This window comes from Chanodichthys erythropterus, chromosome 21 (genome assembly GCF_024489055.1).
Source record: "Chanodichthys erythropterus isolate Z2021 chromosome 21, ASM2448905v1, whole genome shotgun sequence".
In the NCBI taxonomy this organism is placed as follows: Eukaryota; Metazoa; Chordata; class Actinopteri; order Cypriniformes; family Xenocyprididae; genus Chanodichthys; species Chanodichthys erythropterus.
Genome location: NC_090241.1, coordinates 16,906,774 through 16,922,395, shown reverse-complemented (window position 1 = coordinate 16,922,395; position 15,622 = coordinate 16,906,774). Strand labels below are relative to the sequence as shown.

The 15,622-nt window shown below is 44.7% G+C and overlaps 1 protein-coding gene across 3 annotated transcripts in view; it reads left to right on the top strand.

Annotated features, from left to right (window-relative positions):
* The window catches only part of pkn2b (protein kinase N2b), a 66,714-nt gene that overhangs the window by 10,084 nt on the left and 41,008 nt on the right, over nucleotides 1-15,622 (top strand). For all 3 annotated transcript variants that reach the window (XM_067372913.1, XM_067372914.1, XM_067372912.1), the window contains exon 2: nucleotides 13,041-13,341. In XM_067372913.1, the coding sequence (XP_067229014.1) occupies nucleotides 13,041-13,341 (301 nt within the window). The remainder of the gene's footprint in view (nucleotides 1-13,040; nucleotides 13,342-15,622) is intronic.

Sequence of the window (15,622 nt, the reverse complement as noted above, 5' to 3'; positions counted from 1 at the left end):
AGAGCGGTTACTAAAAAGGAATATTGTAATTGGGTATAAATGCAATATCATTGCTATATTTAGAATGAATGTGTGCTTTTGTTTACATTTTAACCCTTTTTTTTTTGCACAATGTAAATTAATATAAAATTATATAATTATATAATTTTATTATATAAAATTTTATATATAACAATATATATAATATAATATAATATAATAAATATATATATATATATATATATATATATATTACTTTTTTTCAGATGAATCAGAGACATCAAAATAGAGTTGCAGCCCTAGAAGAATCATGATACATTGGGGAATCCGTTTTTTTTTTTTTTTTCTCCCACGCCTACTGATACTGACATTATTTCTTCCAGATATGGTATATAGCTTTACGATTTATAGACTGTTGCACTTAAAAGCTTGTGGTGACCTTTCAGACGTTTATACTCCCCTTTTTTCATGAAACCTCTAGTTTAAATCACACCACTTGTTTTTCGCTCTGTGTGGCCACATCTAGTTGATTTGAAGCAGTTGGGCTCCTCGGTCAGTGATCTGTGTGTGCTGACCCCACCCTGCTGATAACACACACTCTGAATGCCAAACCCCATGTTTGCTGTGTGTCTATAAATCTTTCTCAGGAGGGGTCTTCTCATTCACCGCGCAGGCATGTTTATGTGAACTTTGAGAACTACAGGCCATGCTGTAGTGAGAAGGCTGTGAACCAACCGAAGGTGGAAAATGATTCTCAGCTGATCTGGTTTTGATATGTTTTGACCTTACAAAAACGAAAACTTACATCTTATATACCAAAAGTTGGATGTCTAGTTGTGTTAGATGGATGTGAACAAACCATCCAAGAGACTGTAAATGACTTATAAAGGGTTGAGAATTAGGGCTGTCACAGGACCAAAATTTCAGTAGTCAGTACTAGGGCTGGGCGATATATCGCATGCGATTGTCACACGCATTTCGTCAGTAAAGCCGGTTCCCTGATTACCGCTAAATCGCCATCACCTGCTTTCAAATGGAGCGCCATTTAATAGACAGAACCGTAGTTAACTGAAAAGCTACGCATTATCGTGTTCATTATTGCAGATGAATCGCCTTTGATAATGAACGCAATATTGTGTAGCTTGTCCGTGAACTACGGCTCTGTCTATTAAATGCCGCTCCATTTGAAAGCAGGTGATAGCGATTTAGCGGTAATCAGGGAACCAGCTTTACTGACGAAATGCGCATAACCATCGCATGCGATATATATCGCCCAACCCTACCCAGTACCAATACCAATAAAATTTTGCTGTTCTCTGTACCAATTTAGGTACCTGAACCTGAGCAAAAACTGTTGAATTAAGTATTTCCGATTCAAATTGCACATTTAAATATGGTTGTCAATCCAGAAACTTTGTACTTAGCAGCATAAAAAAAAAACTAAACTTGTATTCAGATTGTGAATGGTTAATGAAGAGAAAGCAAGAGAAGAGCCCTCTCTTTTATGATCTGTCTGTCAGTCTCTAAAACGCAAGCTCACTGAATTCTGCACTCTTGCGAAAACCTGTTATTATAAAAAAGCTGTCTTAATTGTAGGGACAGGCATTTTAAGCAAAAATAATATTCGATGATCGCTGGGAACTATTCGTGATAGAATTTGTTGATAGAAGTTGAGTTTCCATAGGAATTAACTGAAAACGCTCACTCTGCTCCAGTGGACACACACCATTATGAATCTTTGTGCGGCCTTGCGCATTTTACTTTCACTTTCAAATTAATGCCACTTCGGGAGTGGCGATTGCTTGAATAGTGGGTTCATTATTATTCTTAAAGGGGACCTATTATGCCCCCTTTTACAAGATGTAAAATAAATCTCTGATGTCCCCAGAGTGTATTTGTGATTTTTGGCTGTTCACACTTTATAAATCTGATCTGATTTTAATCAGATATACACAAAAATCAGATTTATACTGACAGTCTGAATGTAGCCTTAAAGGGCATATTGCAGTTTAGAGATTCAGTGATTCAATGTATAGAAAAATAATGTATGAAATTAGAATTTCTTGAAAAAACACGTATAAATACGCTACATAGGCTTCTGGAGTCGTTTTTTTTTGTGATAATTTTACTTCCGCATCTGAAAAATGCTAAATCGGAAGTGACCTAACTGAAGGGAGCGCGATCAATATAAACAGTAGGAAAAAAATGGATCGCAATAACAGTTCGGACGCTGAGGAAATTGTAAATGTTTATTCATACACTTATAACAAACCACAGCCATACAATTAGCCTGCTATGTGGTCAAGAGAGCAGGACAGGCCAGAATTAGACAGAACAACGGTCAAAAGAGACGAATTGAGCTGTGGTGTGAGGATAACCAGTAGAGAACAGAGCAGGAGACCGATGTTAGCTTATAGATATATACACGTTAGCAAACGATATGTAACACTGTGCTCAGATCACAATATTGTACAGATTATGATGAATCAGGCAAAAGCAAAGCTATTGGTCATCTAGGAGTAACGTTATTGATTACTAATAACAGAAACTAGTAAACTTCCTTAATATCCGCCCACACTAATGTTACGTGATATAGTGGTTTCTCATCACGACTGATTTGGTAACGTTAGTTAGCAAATGTAAAAAAAAAAAAGAGATGAAAAAAATAAGACTTACGGTGCACCATTCACGTTTCATCTCTCTGACGGATCCGTGATCATGTCTCCCGCCGGCGGCCGAACATGCAGTGTTACTGTATGTGTTTCTTGTAATGTTATCCTTTATTCATTAATTATGTTTTTTGAGTTTATTCCGTGCCGATCGCTGTGTGGGGATGCATATGACGTCATGATTATGAAGTTGTGTGAACTTGAATGTATGTATACACGTTTACAGTCAAGTTTACATGGCATGAATGAAACTGGAGTACATTACCAGCACATAATTCAAAACTGTTTTATGTGAGTGTGAGACTGTATGCATTTGTGTACATAATTTGTATTCATCAGTGTTGAAATTGATTCAAGTAAAAATGGTGAAGAAGCATCACGTGTGTAAGTTTATTCATTTAATATAATCATTTACAGTAGCATTACAATGTTGAACTCAATCATATTGCCGGGATGATAATCCTCTGGTCTATAATGAAGGCGTTTTTCAAAGCAGATGCAGAAATGAAGTCCCGTCTCTTCACCTGCACAAAACACCGCGGCACGGAAGATAGCAGCGTCCTTCTTCTTGTTATTAAACCTCTGGACTCGATGTCCTGACAGGCTGGAGTTTGTGTAACCTCCACAAACACAATCATTTACCATGACGCTGATAAATAGAATACAAAGACTACTGAAAACACACTGATTCACGACCGCTGTTACTAAATACCAACCTACTCTGCACTGAATCAACACAGAGCTCTGCTATCGATCGATTTAGTGACGTAAAATGCCGTAACGCTGAAAAAAAGCGTTTTTTACTGAGACTGTCACTTTATCTAATAAAATTCATGCCCTTATGTCCTGCAAAACATTTTTAAACCCTGCAGTACCTTTTTATATGGTATTTTTGTACAAGGTTATATATTCAATATTAACTTTAATATCGTACTCGGTTACTAACGTAACCTCGGTTCCCTGAGATACGGAACGAGTACTGCGTATGGGGGAAAGGTCTCCCTTTTTCCCCGCTGCTGAAGCCTTTTTCAATAACGCAGTGTAACTGCACCGTCATTGGTTCACTCATAGACAAGTTGTTGAACCAATGACGGCGCGGCATAGCTGCGCGGCCTATGGCGACAAAGCGCGCGAATATTCCCGCCGAAATGGGCGGGGTTAAGGGCTATATAAGCAGGCGTTTCGCCATAGGATTTCAGTGTCATTCGACTGAAGCGACGACCCTGAGCCGCAGCCTCGTGGCACGGCAAGTATCGCAGTACTCGTTCCGTATCTCAGGGAACCGAGGTTACGTTAGTAACCGAGTACGTTCCCTTTCGATACTTCACTCGTACTGCGTATGGGGAACGAATTCAACCACGCCGTGCCACGGCTGGGAACGATATAGCTTGAAGCTTGGACACCTGAGAGGGGGCCAAAAAGACAAGCGAGAGGGCAAGCCCTTACCGAACCCTTGCGTTACACTTAGAGGAAATTTATTTCCATGATAGCGTGAGGCGGAGCTCATCTGAGGCCGCTAATCACACTGAAAGGACTCGAGCCTGTAAGGTCGGGACATCGAGATGGTAAAACCTGACAAAGGTGGACGGCGAAGACCAGCCGGCCGCCACACAGATGTCTTGGATGGAAACTCCGTTGGACCAAGCCCATGAGGAGGCCATCCCTCTAGTGGAGTGGGCTCTGACTCCTATGGGGCATTTGGCTCCCAGTGAGGAGTAGCACAGCGTAATAGCGTCCACTATCCAACGAGAAATGCGCTGTTTTGAGACCGGAGATCCTTTGGTGCGGCCTCCAAAACAGACAAAGAGCTGATCTGACTGTCTGAAAGACTGCGATCGCTCTATGTAGGTCCTCAATGCCCTGACAGGGCAGAGTAACTCCAGCCCTTGCTCTTCCGTCGAAGGGGGCAGAGCAGAGAGCGAGATGACCTGAGCTCTAAACGGCGTTGAGAGCACCTTAGGGACGTAGCCATGCCTGGGTTTCAGAACGACCTTAGAGTCTCCAGGCCCGAATTCGAGGCATGCAGGGCTCACAGAGAGGGCCTGCAAATCGCCAACACGCTTAACCGAGGCCAGTGCTAACAGCAAGGCGGTTTTTAGCGTCAATGGCCTGAGGTCGACTGAGCCCATTGGTTCAAATGGGGCTCCTTTTAAGGCCCTGAGGACCAAAGACAGGTCCCAGGAGGGAACGGTGAGGGGGCGAGGAGGATTCAATCGCCTAGCGCCCCTCAGGAAACGGATGACAAGTCCGTTTCGTCCCACTGATTGGCCAGCAATAGGAGCATGGAACGCTGCAATGGCTGCTACGTAAACCTTGAGCGTGGAAGGGGTGCGCCCCATTTCCAAGCGTTCTTGGAGGAAAGACAGTATAGAAGATACGTCACTCTCCATTGGGTCTATGTTGCGTGACGAACACCAGTCAGCAAAGACCGACCATTTCTGGTCGTAGAGGCGTCTCGTGGACGGCGCTCTAGCCTGAGAAATGGTATTTAGGACGTCCCTGGGGAGGTTAGTAGGCTCCCATCGAGGGACCAGAGGTGCAGAGCCCAGAGCTCCGGCTGTGGGTGCCAGATTGCCCTGTTCGCCTGAGAGAGGAGGTCCCGTCTCAGGGGGATCGGCCACGGGGCTCTCAGAGAGAGCTTGAACAGCTCCGAGGACCAAATCTGGTTCCTCCAGAGCGGGGCCACTAGAAGGACTCTGTGTTGGTCTTCTCTGATGCGCCTGATGACCTGAGGGATCAGGGCGATCGGAGGAAAAGCGTAAAGGAGCGTGCTGGGCCATGAATGGGCCAGAGCGTCGACCTCCTTCGAGAAAAATGTTGGGCAATGAGAGTTGTCTTCTGAGGCGAAGAGGTCTATCTTTGCCTTCCCGAAGAGCTCCCAAATCCTGAGGACAACCTGGGGATGGAGCGTCCACTCGTCGGAGGGGACGTTGCTCCGTGACAGCATATCTGCACCCAGATTGTTCCTGCCAGGAACATGAGTCGCTCTGAGCGACTGAAGCCTCGGAAGAGCCCATTCCAGTAGACGTTTCGCCAGAGCGCATAAGCGGCTGGACGAGAGACCACCCTGGTGGTTTAAATATGACACCCCTGTCATACTGTCCGATTGGACTAGAACGTGACGCCCTGTCAAATGAGCCTGAAAGAACTGAAGGGCCTTCATCACTGCTAGCATCTCTAGACAGTTGATGTGCAGAAGGCTTTCCTCTTGGCTCCATGAGCCGAAGGCCGGTCTGCCGTCGCACACAGCGCCCCAACCCGAGTTGGAGGCGTCTGTTGCTAGCACCGTCCTTCGTGAGACCGCCTGTAAGGGCACTCCGCGCTTGAACCATACAGGGTTCGTCCAAGGTTTCAGGGCTAGAAGACAGGCCTGATTGACCTTGAGGCGAAGGCGGCCGTGCCGCCAAGCGCTGGGAGGAACCCGGAACTTCAACCAGTACTGAAGAGGCCGCATCCGAAGAAGGCCGAGCTGTAGTACCGGAGAGGCGGAAGCCATTAGCCCTAGCAGCCTCTGAAAAAACTTCAGAGGGAGGCAGGCTCTGTTCTTGACTGAGGCTGTGAGCTGCTGAATCGTCAGAGCGCGCTCTGGCGAGACTACTGCCGTCATATGGACTGAGTCGAAAACTGCTCCCAGAAACGATATTCGTTGAGTGGGGCACAGCAAGCTCTTGGTTGCGTTGACCCTGAGACCCAGGCATTGTAAATGGCTGAGGAGCACGGATCTGTGGTGTTCCAGCTCGACTCGCGAACGGGCTAGAATGAGCCAGTCGTCGAGATAATTCAGGACTCGGATTCCCGCCTGTCTGAGAGGGGAAAGTGCCGCGTCCATGCACTTGGTGAAAGTGCGAGGAGCCAGAGACAGCCCGAAGGGCAGGACCGTATATTGGTATGCCACTCCCTCGTATGCGAATCTCAAGAATCGTCTGTGACGAGGGGCTATCTGGATGTGAAAATACGCATCCTTCAGGTCCAGCGAGCAGAACCAGTCCTCGGGGCAGATGTGCGCGAGGATCTGTTTCAGTGTCAGCATTTTGAACTTCCGTCTCATGAGGGAATGATTCAAAAGTCTGAGATCCAGGATGGGTCTGAGACCACCATCTTTCTTGGGGACCAGAAAATAGCGGCTGTAGAAGCCTGACTCGCTTTCCGCGGGGGAACTATTTCCACAGCTCCTTTTCTTAGCAACGTCATGACTTCGGCTCGGAGGACATGGGCGTCGTCCGGATTGACCAAAGTTTGAAGCACCCCGCCGAAGCGAGGGGGCCGGCGTGCAAACTGGAGCGAGTAACCCTGAGTTACGATCCCCATGACCCAATCTGACACATCGGGGATGGCCTGCCAAGCCTCGGCCCGAGTGGCAAGGGGTTGAATGATATCGTGTGACAGACCGCCGCTGAGGGGGTTGTACACCGAGAGTAGCGGAAGAGGAAATTTGCTCTCTTTTAGATGATATAAAAATTTGTTCGCCGTGAAAACGGCGTTTGGAGTGGGCGCAACAGTTGTGGGCCCAGTTGTCACTTGAAACATGTTTCCCACGCCCGGATTTAAACGAGGCGGAGGGGAAAATGTTCGTGGGAGCTTTTGGGGTGGTCCGGTCGCGACGGGACGATTCCCCATCCTCTTCCTTCCTGGCAGATCAGGATGACTTCGGAGGCACCGGGTCCAGCACAATCTTGGGCCGGGGTCCCTGGCGTCTCGGGAAGGGATGGCGCTTGGCAGAGCGCGAGCGCTGGCGTTGCTCCTTAGGTGGCGCTGACTGCGGTGCTGCAGGTGGAGCGGGCTTGTGCTGCTGAGCCGACGCAGTCCTGGGGCGGCTGGAAGCAGAGCTGGAGCGCTTGGGCAGGAAATGTCTCATGGCCTGAGACGATTTCTGTGCCGCTGTGAAGCGTTCAGTGAAGCCATCCACTGCAGGGCCGAAGAGACCAGAGGGAGAGACCGGGGCGTCTAAGAAGGCCGTCTTGTCATTGTCCTTGATCTCCGTCAAGTTAAGCCACAGGTGGCGCTCCAACACTACCAGGCTGGCCATGGAACGGCCGATGGCCTGAGCCGTAGCTTTCGTGGCTCGTAGGGCAAGGTCAGTAGCGCTGCGAAGGTCCTTGAAAGCCGGCGCGTCAATCCCAGACTCGTCCAGAGAGCGGAGGAGTTTGGCCTGGAAGACTTGGAATATGGCCATGGAGTGTAGCGCAGAAGCGGCCTGTCCTGCCGAAGTGTAAGCTCGACCAGCTAAGGTGGAAGTAGTCCGGCAGGGCTTGGAAGGGAGTGACCTCTTAGCTTTCCATCCCACAGCCGCGGGAGGGCAGAGGTGAGCAGCCACTGCTTCGTCAAGGGGTGGCAGGTGCTCGTATCCCTTTTCCTCGGCGCCGTCGACGGCAGTGAGGCCGGAGCGGTGCGTGGTATGAAGGCGGGCGGAGTACGGAGCGCGCCACGACTTCGTCAGCTCCTCGTGGACCTCGGGAAAAAAGGGCGCTGCTCGCTGGTGAGGGGCTTGGCGGCGGCCAGGCACGAACCACTCGTCAAGGCGACTGCGCGACGGCTCCTCAGGTGGGGCCCAGTCGAGGTCCAGCTCTTCTACGGCTCTGGATAGGATGCGGAAGAGCTCGGCATCCATGCCCTGGCCATGTTCAATGGGCTCCAAGGGAGGCGGGGGGGCGGGATCATCCGATTCGCCAGCCCACACTTCTGCTTCGGAAGCCGCAAGAGACATGGAGTCGTCCTGCTCATCGTCTGTTCCACCGAATGAGACGAGGTCACTCGCTTCCGCAGAGGGACGCTGCTCAGGCCGAGAGAACAGGACGGGAGAGGGTTCCCTCGGGGGAGAGGGTTCCCTCGGAGGAGAGGGCGAGGCACGCGGGAGCTGGGCCGGCTTGAGCTCGCCTATCTCCTGGCGCTGGGTCGCTCTGCCCCGCTGTCTCTTCCTAGCCGGCTCGCGGGAGGAAGGAGACGGGAGGGCGCGAGATCACCCTCTGTGAAGAAGGCGACCCGCGGGCGCAGGGAACTGAGACTCATGCACTCGCAGTGCGGGCATGAGTCCCCAGCGAGCGCGCCGTCTGCATGGGGCTTGCCCAGGCAAGCGACGCACTCGCTGTGACCATCACCGTCGTGCAGGGGGGCCCTGCACGTGCCACACGAGTGGCGGGGCATCTGAGAAGACGCCGTTGCCGTGAAAACGGCACTTGGGTGGCTCTTTTAGAGCGGCGAGGGCCGCGGAAGCTCTAGAAGCGGTGAAAACCGCTGAAATACGCTCTTTTAGAGCGGCGTTAAGCCGCGGTGAAGCTCTCAAGACGGCGCGCCGGATGGCGGCAGGGGACACACAGGAAGCGGCCGGGAGCGGGAAGCGGGAGGCGGCGACTCGGCGACGGCGCTGACGCTGCAGTCGGAGAGGGCGCCGGCGCTGTCCTCAGTCCGGCGAGTCCAGGCGAGTCCGCTGCGGGAGCCTCTTCAGACGGCGGAGAGAGCAGTCAGGAAGGCGGCGAGCTTCTCGGCTTCAGGCGGAGATCAGCGAGGAGATGATGAGGTCGTCGCTGAAGGAGAAAACACTGAAATCCTATGGCGAAACGCCTGCTTATATAGCCCTTAACCCCGCCCATTTCGGCGGGAATATTCGCGCGCTTTGTCGCCATAGGCCGCGCAGCTATGCCGCGCCGTCATTGGTTCAACAACTTGTCTATGAGTGAACCAATGACGGTGCAGTTACACTGCGTTATTGAAAAAGGCTTCAGCAGCGGGGAAAAAGGGAGACCTTTCCCCCATACGCAGTACGAGTGAAGTATCGAAAGGGAACACTGTATAATACATAGCCTGTCTTTATGTGTGCATGCATGAGTAATACAACATCGCTTGCAATATACAAAATGTATTACCAATTGGCATTTGTTTTGTGGGTCAGTGACATAATGCTCATTGATGCATGAAGCTTGTTTGGCTTAATCTTTTATTTTTACAAATCAAGTCATCACATATTTATTTATATAGTGCTTTATACAATTTATACACATTTGTTTCAAAGCAGCGTTTTTCTGAGTTTTAATTGTCTTTAAGACCCAACTGAACAAGCCAAAGGCAGATAATTTGAACTTTGTATTACTAAAAATTTTAAGACAAAAAAAAAGAAAAGGAAAACGCTCACACAAAACAAAACATGAAAATTACATCAGAGGACCTCTGCAGACCCTCATGACTGTGTGTCTGTGTCAATAAGTCTCTTAAAATATCATACATGGTTTGCATTATTGCCTTGTGGACAGACAAACGGCGCAATTGTGCTTCAAGCCACCTGAAATTCCCGCCTCATGGTCCTTTCCCAGTCTCATTCCCCTCAAATAAAGGCAGAAAGGCAATACATCCTGCTCACTGTTGGGCCGCTTGGAAGAGGTGGGCCAGAGTGCGGTGCGGTTGGGCTCAGGCACTGTTCGCATGCAGTGTGAGCGCAAACCGTGCCTGATCACGGAACAGTTACTACTTTTGTGTGCACTACTGTCATCATTACGACGGCAAACATCTGTATTACAACACTTATCAATTCATGTAATTGTGTATTTGGGTTTATAATGGGTCTCATTCTCACCTTATTGATGAAGTGCACACGATTTGGCAAAGGCTGCGATTATTTTATGTGCAGCTTGTCAGAGCTGCACGACTCTCAGTAGTAAATGCTTATTCAGTAGCAGTGCTTTCAGATGCATGCATTTGGAGCCATACTTCATTGACAAGCTGCGCATAAAAAAAAAAAAAATATTAATAAAAAAAAAAAAAAAATCCCATCCTTTGCGATTTCGTGAACACACTAAGAATCGCGTTTAAGCGATAATTGCGTTTACATTAGTGTTATTTTTCGTATTGTGAGATAAATCGTGCAGCCCTAATTCAAACAGCTTAAAGGTGCCCTCGAATGAAAAATTGAATTTATCTTGGCATAGTCAAATAACAAGAGTTCAGTACATGGAAATAACGTACAGTGAGTCTCAAACACCATTGTTTTCTCCTTCTTGTATAAATCTAATTTGTTTAAAAGACCTCCGAAGAACAGGCGAATCTCAGTACGCCCCCAATATTTGCATATGCCAGCCCATGTTCCCAACATTATGAAAGGCATTAGACAAGGGCAGAACGTCTGGATGTGCACAGCTGAATCAACAGACTAGGTAAGCAAGCAAGAACAATAGCGAAAAATGGCAGATGGAGCAATAATAACTGACATGATCCATGATATCATGATATTTTTTTTAGTGATATCTGTAAATTGTCTTTCTAAATGTTTCGTTAGCATGTTGCTAAGGTACTGTTAAAAGTGGTTAAAGTTACCATTGTTTCTTACTGTATTCACGGAGACGAGCTGTCGCTATTTTCATTTTTAAACACTTGCAGTCTGTATAATTCATAAACACAACTTCATTCTTTATAAATCTCTCCAACAGTGTAGCATTAGCCGTTAGCCACGGAGCACTATCAAACTCATTCAGAATCAAATGTAAACAATATAACAGTATACAATACTCACATAATCTGACGCATACATGACGAAGACTTTGTAAAGATCCATTTGAGGGTTATATTAGCTGTGTAAACTTTGTTTATGCACTGTTCAAGGCAAGCGCGAGCTCCGTGGGTGTGGAGCAGGAGAATTAAAGGGCCAGTAGCCCTGAATCGGCTCATTTATAATGATGCCCCAAAATAGGCATTCAAAATTAATTCAATAAAAATTAATAATAAAAAAAAAACCTATGGGGTATTTTAAGCTGAAACTTCACAGACACATTCAGGGGACACCTTAGACTTATATTACATCTTTTTAAAGCAAGTTCTAGGGCACCTTTAAATAATTCAGATTAAACATTTTAAATGGACTACAGCAATTAGCATTTCGTCAGAACTACTTGTAAATCGAACTCTGTCTGAAACAAAAGATTCTCAATTTATCCATATTTTGCAGCTCTGTGCAAAAAACTACATTCTTAATCAAAAAACTACTTGTGTATAATTTTAAATGCTCATTCACTGAAGTCTGTGAAATTCAACAGCTTGTTGTTATAATATGCAAAATGGAAACTTTCTAACATTTACAGAATTATAACATTTACAGTTTTGCGCTGAGGAAAACACATTTCAAAAGCATTTGAAACGGCACACACATCTCTCAAAGCACAACAGGGAAAGCCGTGGTAAACGTATGCTTTTGTTTGAAGCACTTATAAATATAAAGCATTCTCATGTTTCGGACAGCTTGGGTCATGCACCTTTCCTTCAGCAACGCACTGTATGTCCTCCTTTATTTTCCGCGTGCATTTTGTCTATAGAAATGTTAATCAAGGGACGTGACTTGTGTATGTTCACTTGTATTTAAAGGTGCTATAGAGGATGTTTTGTTTTATACATTTTTGCAATATTACTTGAAACTGTCTTCACTAACTGATAAAAGACTATTTATTAGGTGCACTGAAAGGAATAATATTAATGTACATCATCTGTGCACGAGGTAGGGCCTTAAAAACATCAGCCAATCGCTTGTGTGATCATCGCATAAACGATTGGCCCTCTGGCATGTCAATCACTGCCATTACATTCCTTGTGAGAGACGTGCGCGCTCCAGTAACTTTCCACACTCCACAGGCGCCGCATACAATGTTTTTGTCAGGAGTAACAACTGCAGATTATGAGTTACCTGCGGTGAGTCCGACATAATGAATCCACTAACACGACACAGCGAATGCCGGTGGTAAACACTCGTGTTCCAATACTCGTGCACAAGTTTTGGGAGCCGTTCCCTTGAAATGAGCTGTGAAGGAGGGGGGTAGTTCTTATGCATGCGCTCATTTCAAAAACTCAGTAACAGTCTTTGGTTTCTCAGTCGTCGAAAACATCCTCTATAGCACCTTTAAGGTGCAAGTTATTTTTGGCTTGATGTTTTCACCTTATGGCATTTTTTGTCATTAAACTTTTCTTTAAAAAGTGTTTTCAAAATCAAATAAAACCCAATCCTTCTCCAACTGCAAACTACATTTCTGTAAAACTTTGTACATGTATTTTAAACAAGATTTTTTTTTTTTTTTTTTTAATCATTTACACTCTTGTTTGACATTGACCCTTATGCTTGTCTAAAGTTGTTGCATTGTTCTTGAGAGCTCTCTGGGCCTCCTCAAGCTGATTAGCAGGTGCTTTATTCCATTGCATAACAACTTGAACCGGATCATGTACACCACCGTGTATGTGAAAGTGAATTTCCATCATTCTGCAGCATTGAAGGATATTACTCGCAGAATGCAAACCACTTATTATTTTGAGAAGTTGCCATTACATTGCATCTTGAGAATGATGCTACATTCCAGGATGCATTCCATGTCTATGAATGTTTCTGATAATTGTAAACATTTCTGCTATCTCTTTCTCTCTCCTCAGGGTGATACTCGGGGTCAGATGGTTTCAGAACGCCTGGGTCTCGGCCATAATCTGGACCTCTCAGATACTATGGTCCAACAAAAGTTGGATGAGATCAAGGATCAGATAAAACGAGAGATCCGCAAAGAGCTGAAGATCAAAGAAGGAGCAGAGAATCTGAGGAAGGTCACCACAGACAAGAAGAGTCTGGCTTATGTGGACAACATGCTTAAAAAGTCCAACAAGAAGGTGGAGGAACTGCATCAGGAGCTTCAGGAACTGAATGCACACATAGTGGTGAAGGACCCAGAGGAGGTTGTAGGTATGGCTGACTTCACTCCTTCATCTCCATCTATGTCTCTCTAGCTTTTGTATATCAGTATATTTGTTTTAAATCACACCAAAATCATACTTTTCCCCCTTTTTTGGGGTCATAGCAATAGGGCTGATTGATATATCTTGATATTTTCCAGCCATTTAACAATATTACATGTATACATTTATTGTACTAAATCTTTTAAATGCCATTTGAGGAACATTTTAAATGTAATAGTTGATTCAGTTAGTTTAAACAGATAGATTGAACCAGTGCATAGAAAATGAATTAAACTCTATTGTGATTGTTTGCTACTAAAGTTTAAATAAAAAAAAAAATGATATTAAAACTCAGGTATGGCAAGGATGGATTGCAAAACTAGTCTAACATTGTCTTTAAGAAAGAATGTATCTTACATGGTAGTACCATGGCAATACCATGTTTTTGGACTGTGGTAATACTATAGCATTCTTTGAACTACGTTGAGGTACCATGTAAATAACATGGTACATAAATATTGTTATCATCAGTATAATGTTATGCATTCAAGTACCATGTTATTACGGTCTAATACTGTCACTGTACAACTGGTACAACCACAGCATTTTTCTTCTACTGTGGTTGTACAACCAAGGGCTTTGTATCCAAAACAACCGTTATCCATGGATGTTACTCTACCCTGTAATATGCTCTTGGGAAAAAAAAAAAAAAAAAAAAATCAAAGAACGTTAATTATTTGCCAGGGCTTTAAAGGATTATCCAAAATAGATGGTTTTGTATTTGCGCTTTTGCTTATACAAGTGGCTTGCTTTTGAATTTTGATGATGTTACTTATTTGAACCATAACCGGTTACTGGAGGAAGAACGCTGTTTATTTATGCGGCTGTCTTTATTTTACTCATCAACTTTATTATTGATAATATTACAGTAAATCATAAATGAATGCAAAGAAACAATATTCCAAGAATGGAGTGGCTCTGTCTTTCCATCTTTGTGTGTGAAAGTGTTCTATTATGCTCATTGGCGTCGTTGTTTGACATAATACTATAGTGTGACTGTTTGTGGCCTTTGAGAAAATGATGAATGCAGACTCATGATTGCTAAGCTGTAATTTTTTTTTAGTAGCGCTTCAGGGGACTTCTGTTGTGTTTGGAATCATTTCTTAAGTTTCTCTGTATACACATGCATTTATTACTGTCTCACCAGCTGTATTCTTTGTTCTTGGTTAAGGCCAGCTGTGTCTTGGTTAAAGCCAAGAGTGATAACTAAAATAACTATATTACCATCTACACCATCAGTATAGAGGCTTGTTTAAGTGCAGTTCAGTTATGTTCCATGAACATAATTGAAGTGCATGCTTAAATGTGGTAATGTTCATAATCTGTGAAAGTGATTTCCAACAATATTGTTCATCTGTATTCTTATTGTTATAGTTATGGTATGCATTTAAAGTTTTGTAAAACTTTGTTTATAGTTATTGTTATGGATATTGTTCTTTGATCAAACCAAAACATTTGTTGACATTAGGTTTTTAAATTCAATGTATGTTTATGGTGAGGTGTGTTTGAATGCATGTTTTTATTAGTCAGGCAGAAGCGACCTGCTCATCTTGAAGAGGGGGAGGGTGATAGAGGGATTAGAGGAGAATTAGGACAGGAAGTGTGTCTTTCCTGGCACTTAGTTGTGGGGAAACCCATGGCAAATGTGAGACTTTTCCTGGTCACTTCCACAAACTCTTCATTAAAATCAAATCACTGTGCTCTGTTTATAAAAAGATTGCAATAACAACTTGCTTGCATGAGTCACTCTTCTAGATAAGATTATTTTTGAAAATCCTAAATCTCAGTATAATTAGCTGAGGAATTCCCTTCTACATTGCTTGTGGGTTTTTTTTTTTTTTTTTTGTACCCACACACATTGTTTGACTTATGTCTATTTACTTAGAGGGGCCTATTATGCCCCTTTTTATAAGATGTAATATAAGACTCAGTTGTCCACATTGTCTGTGAAGTTCAAAATAACCCACAGATCATCATACCATGTTGTAAATGCCCATTTTTGACAGGTGGCAAAGACATGCGGTTTTCATGCATGTATCTTTTAAAAGTGCCCTAGATTCAAAAATTGAATTTACCTCGGCATAGTTAAATAACAAGAGTTCAGTACATGGAAATGACATACAGTGAGTCTCAAACTCCATTGTTTCCTCCTCCTTATATAAATCTCATTTGTTTAAAAGACCTCCAAAGAACAGGCGAATCCCAACATAACACCGACTGTTACGTAA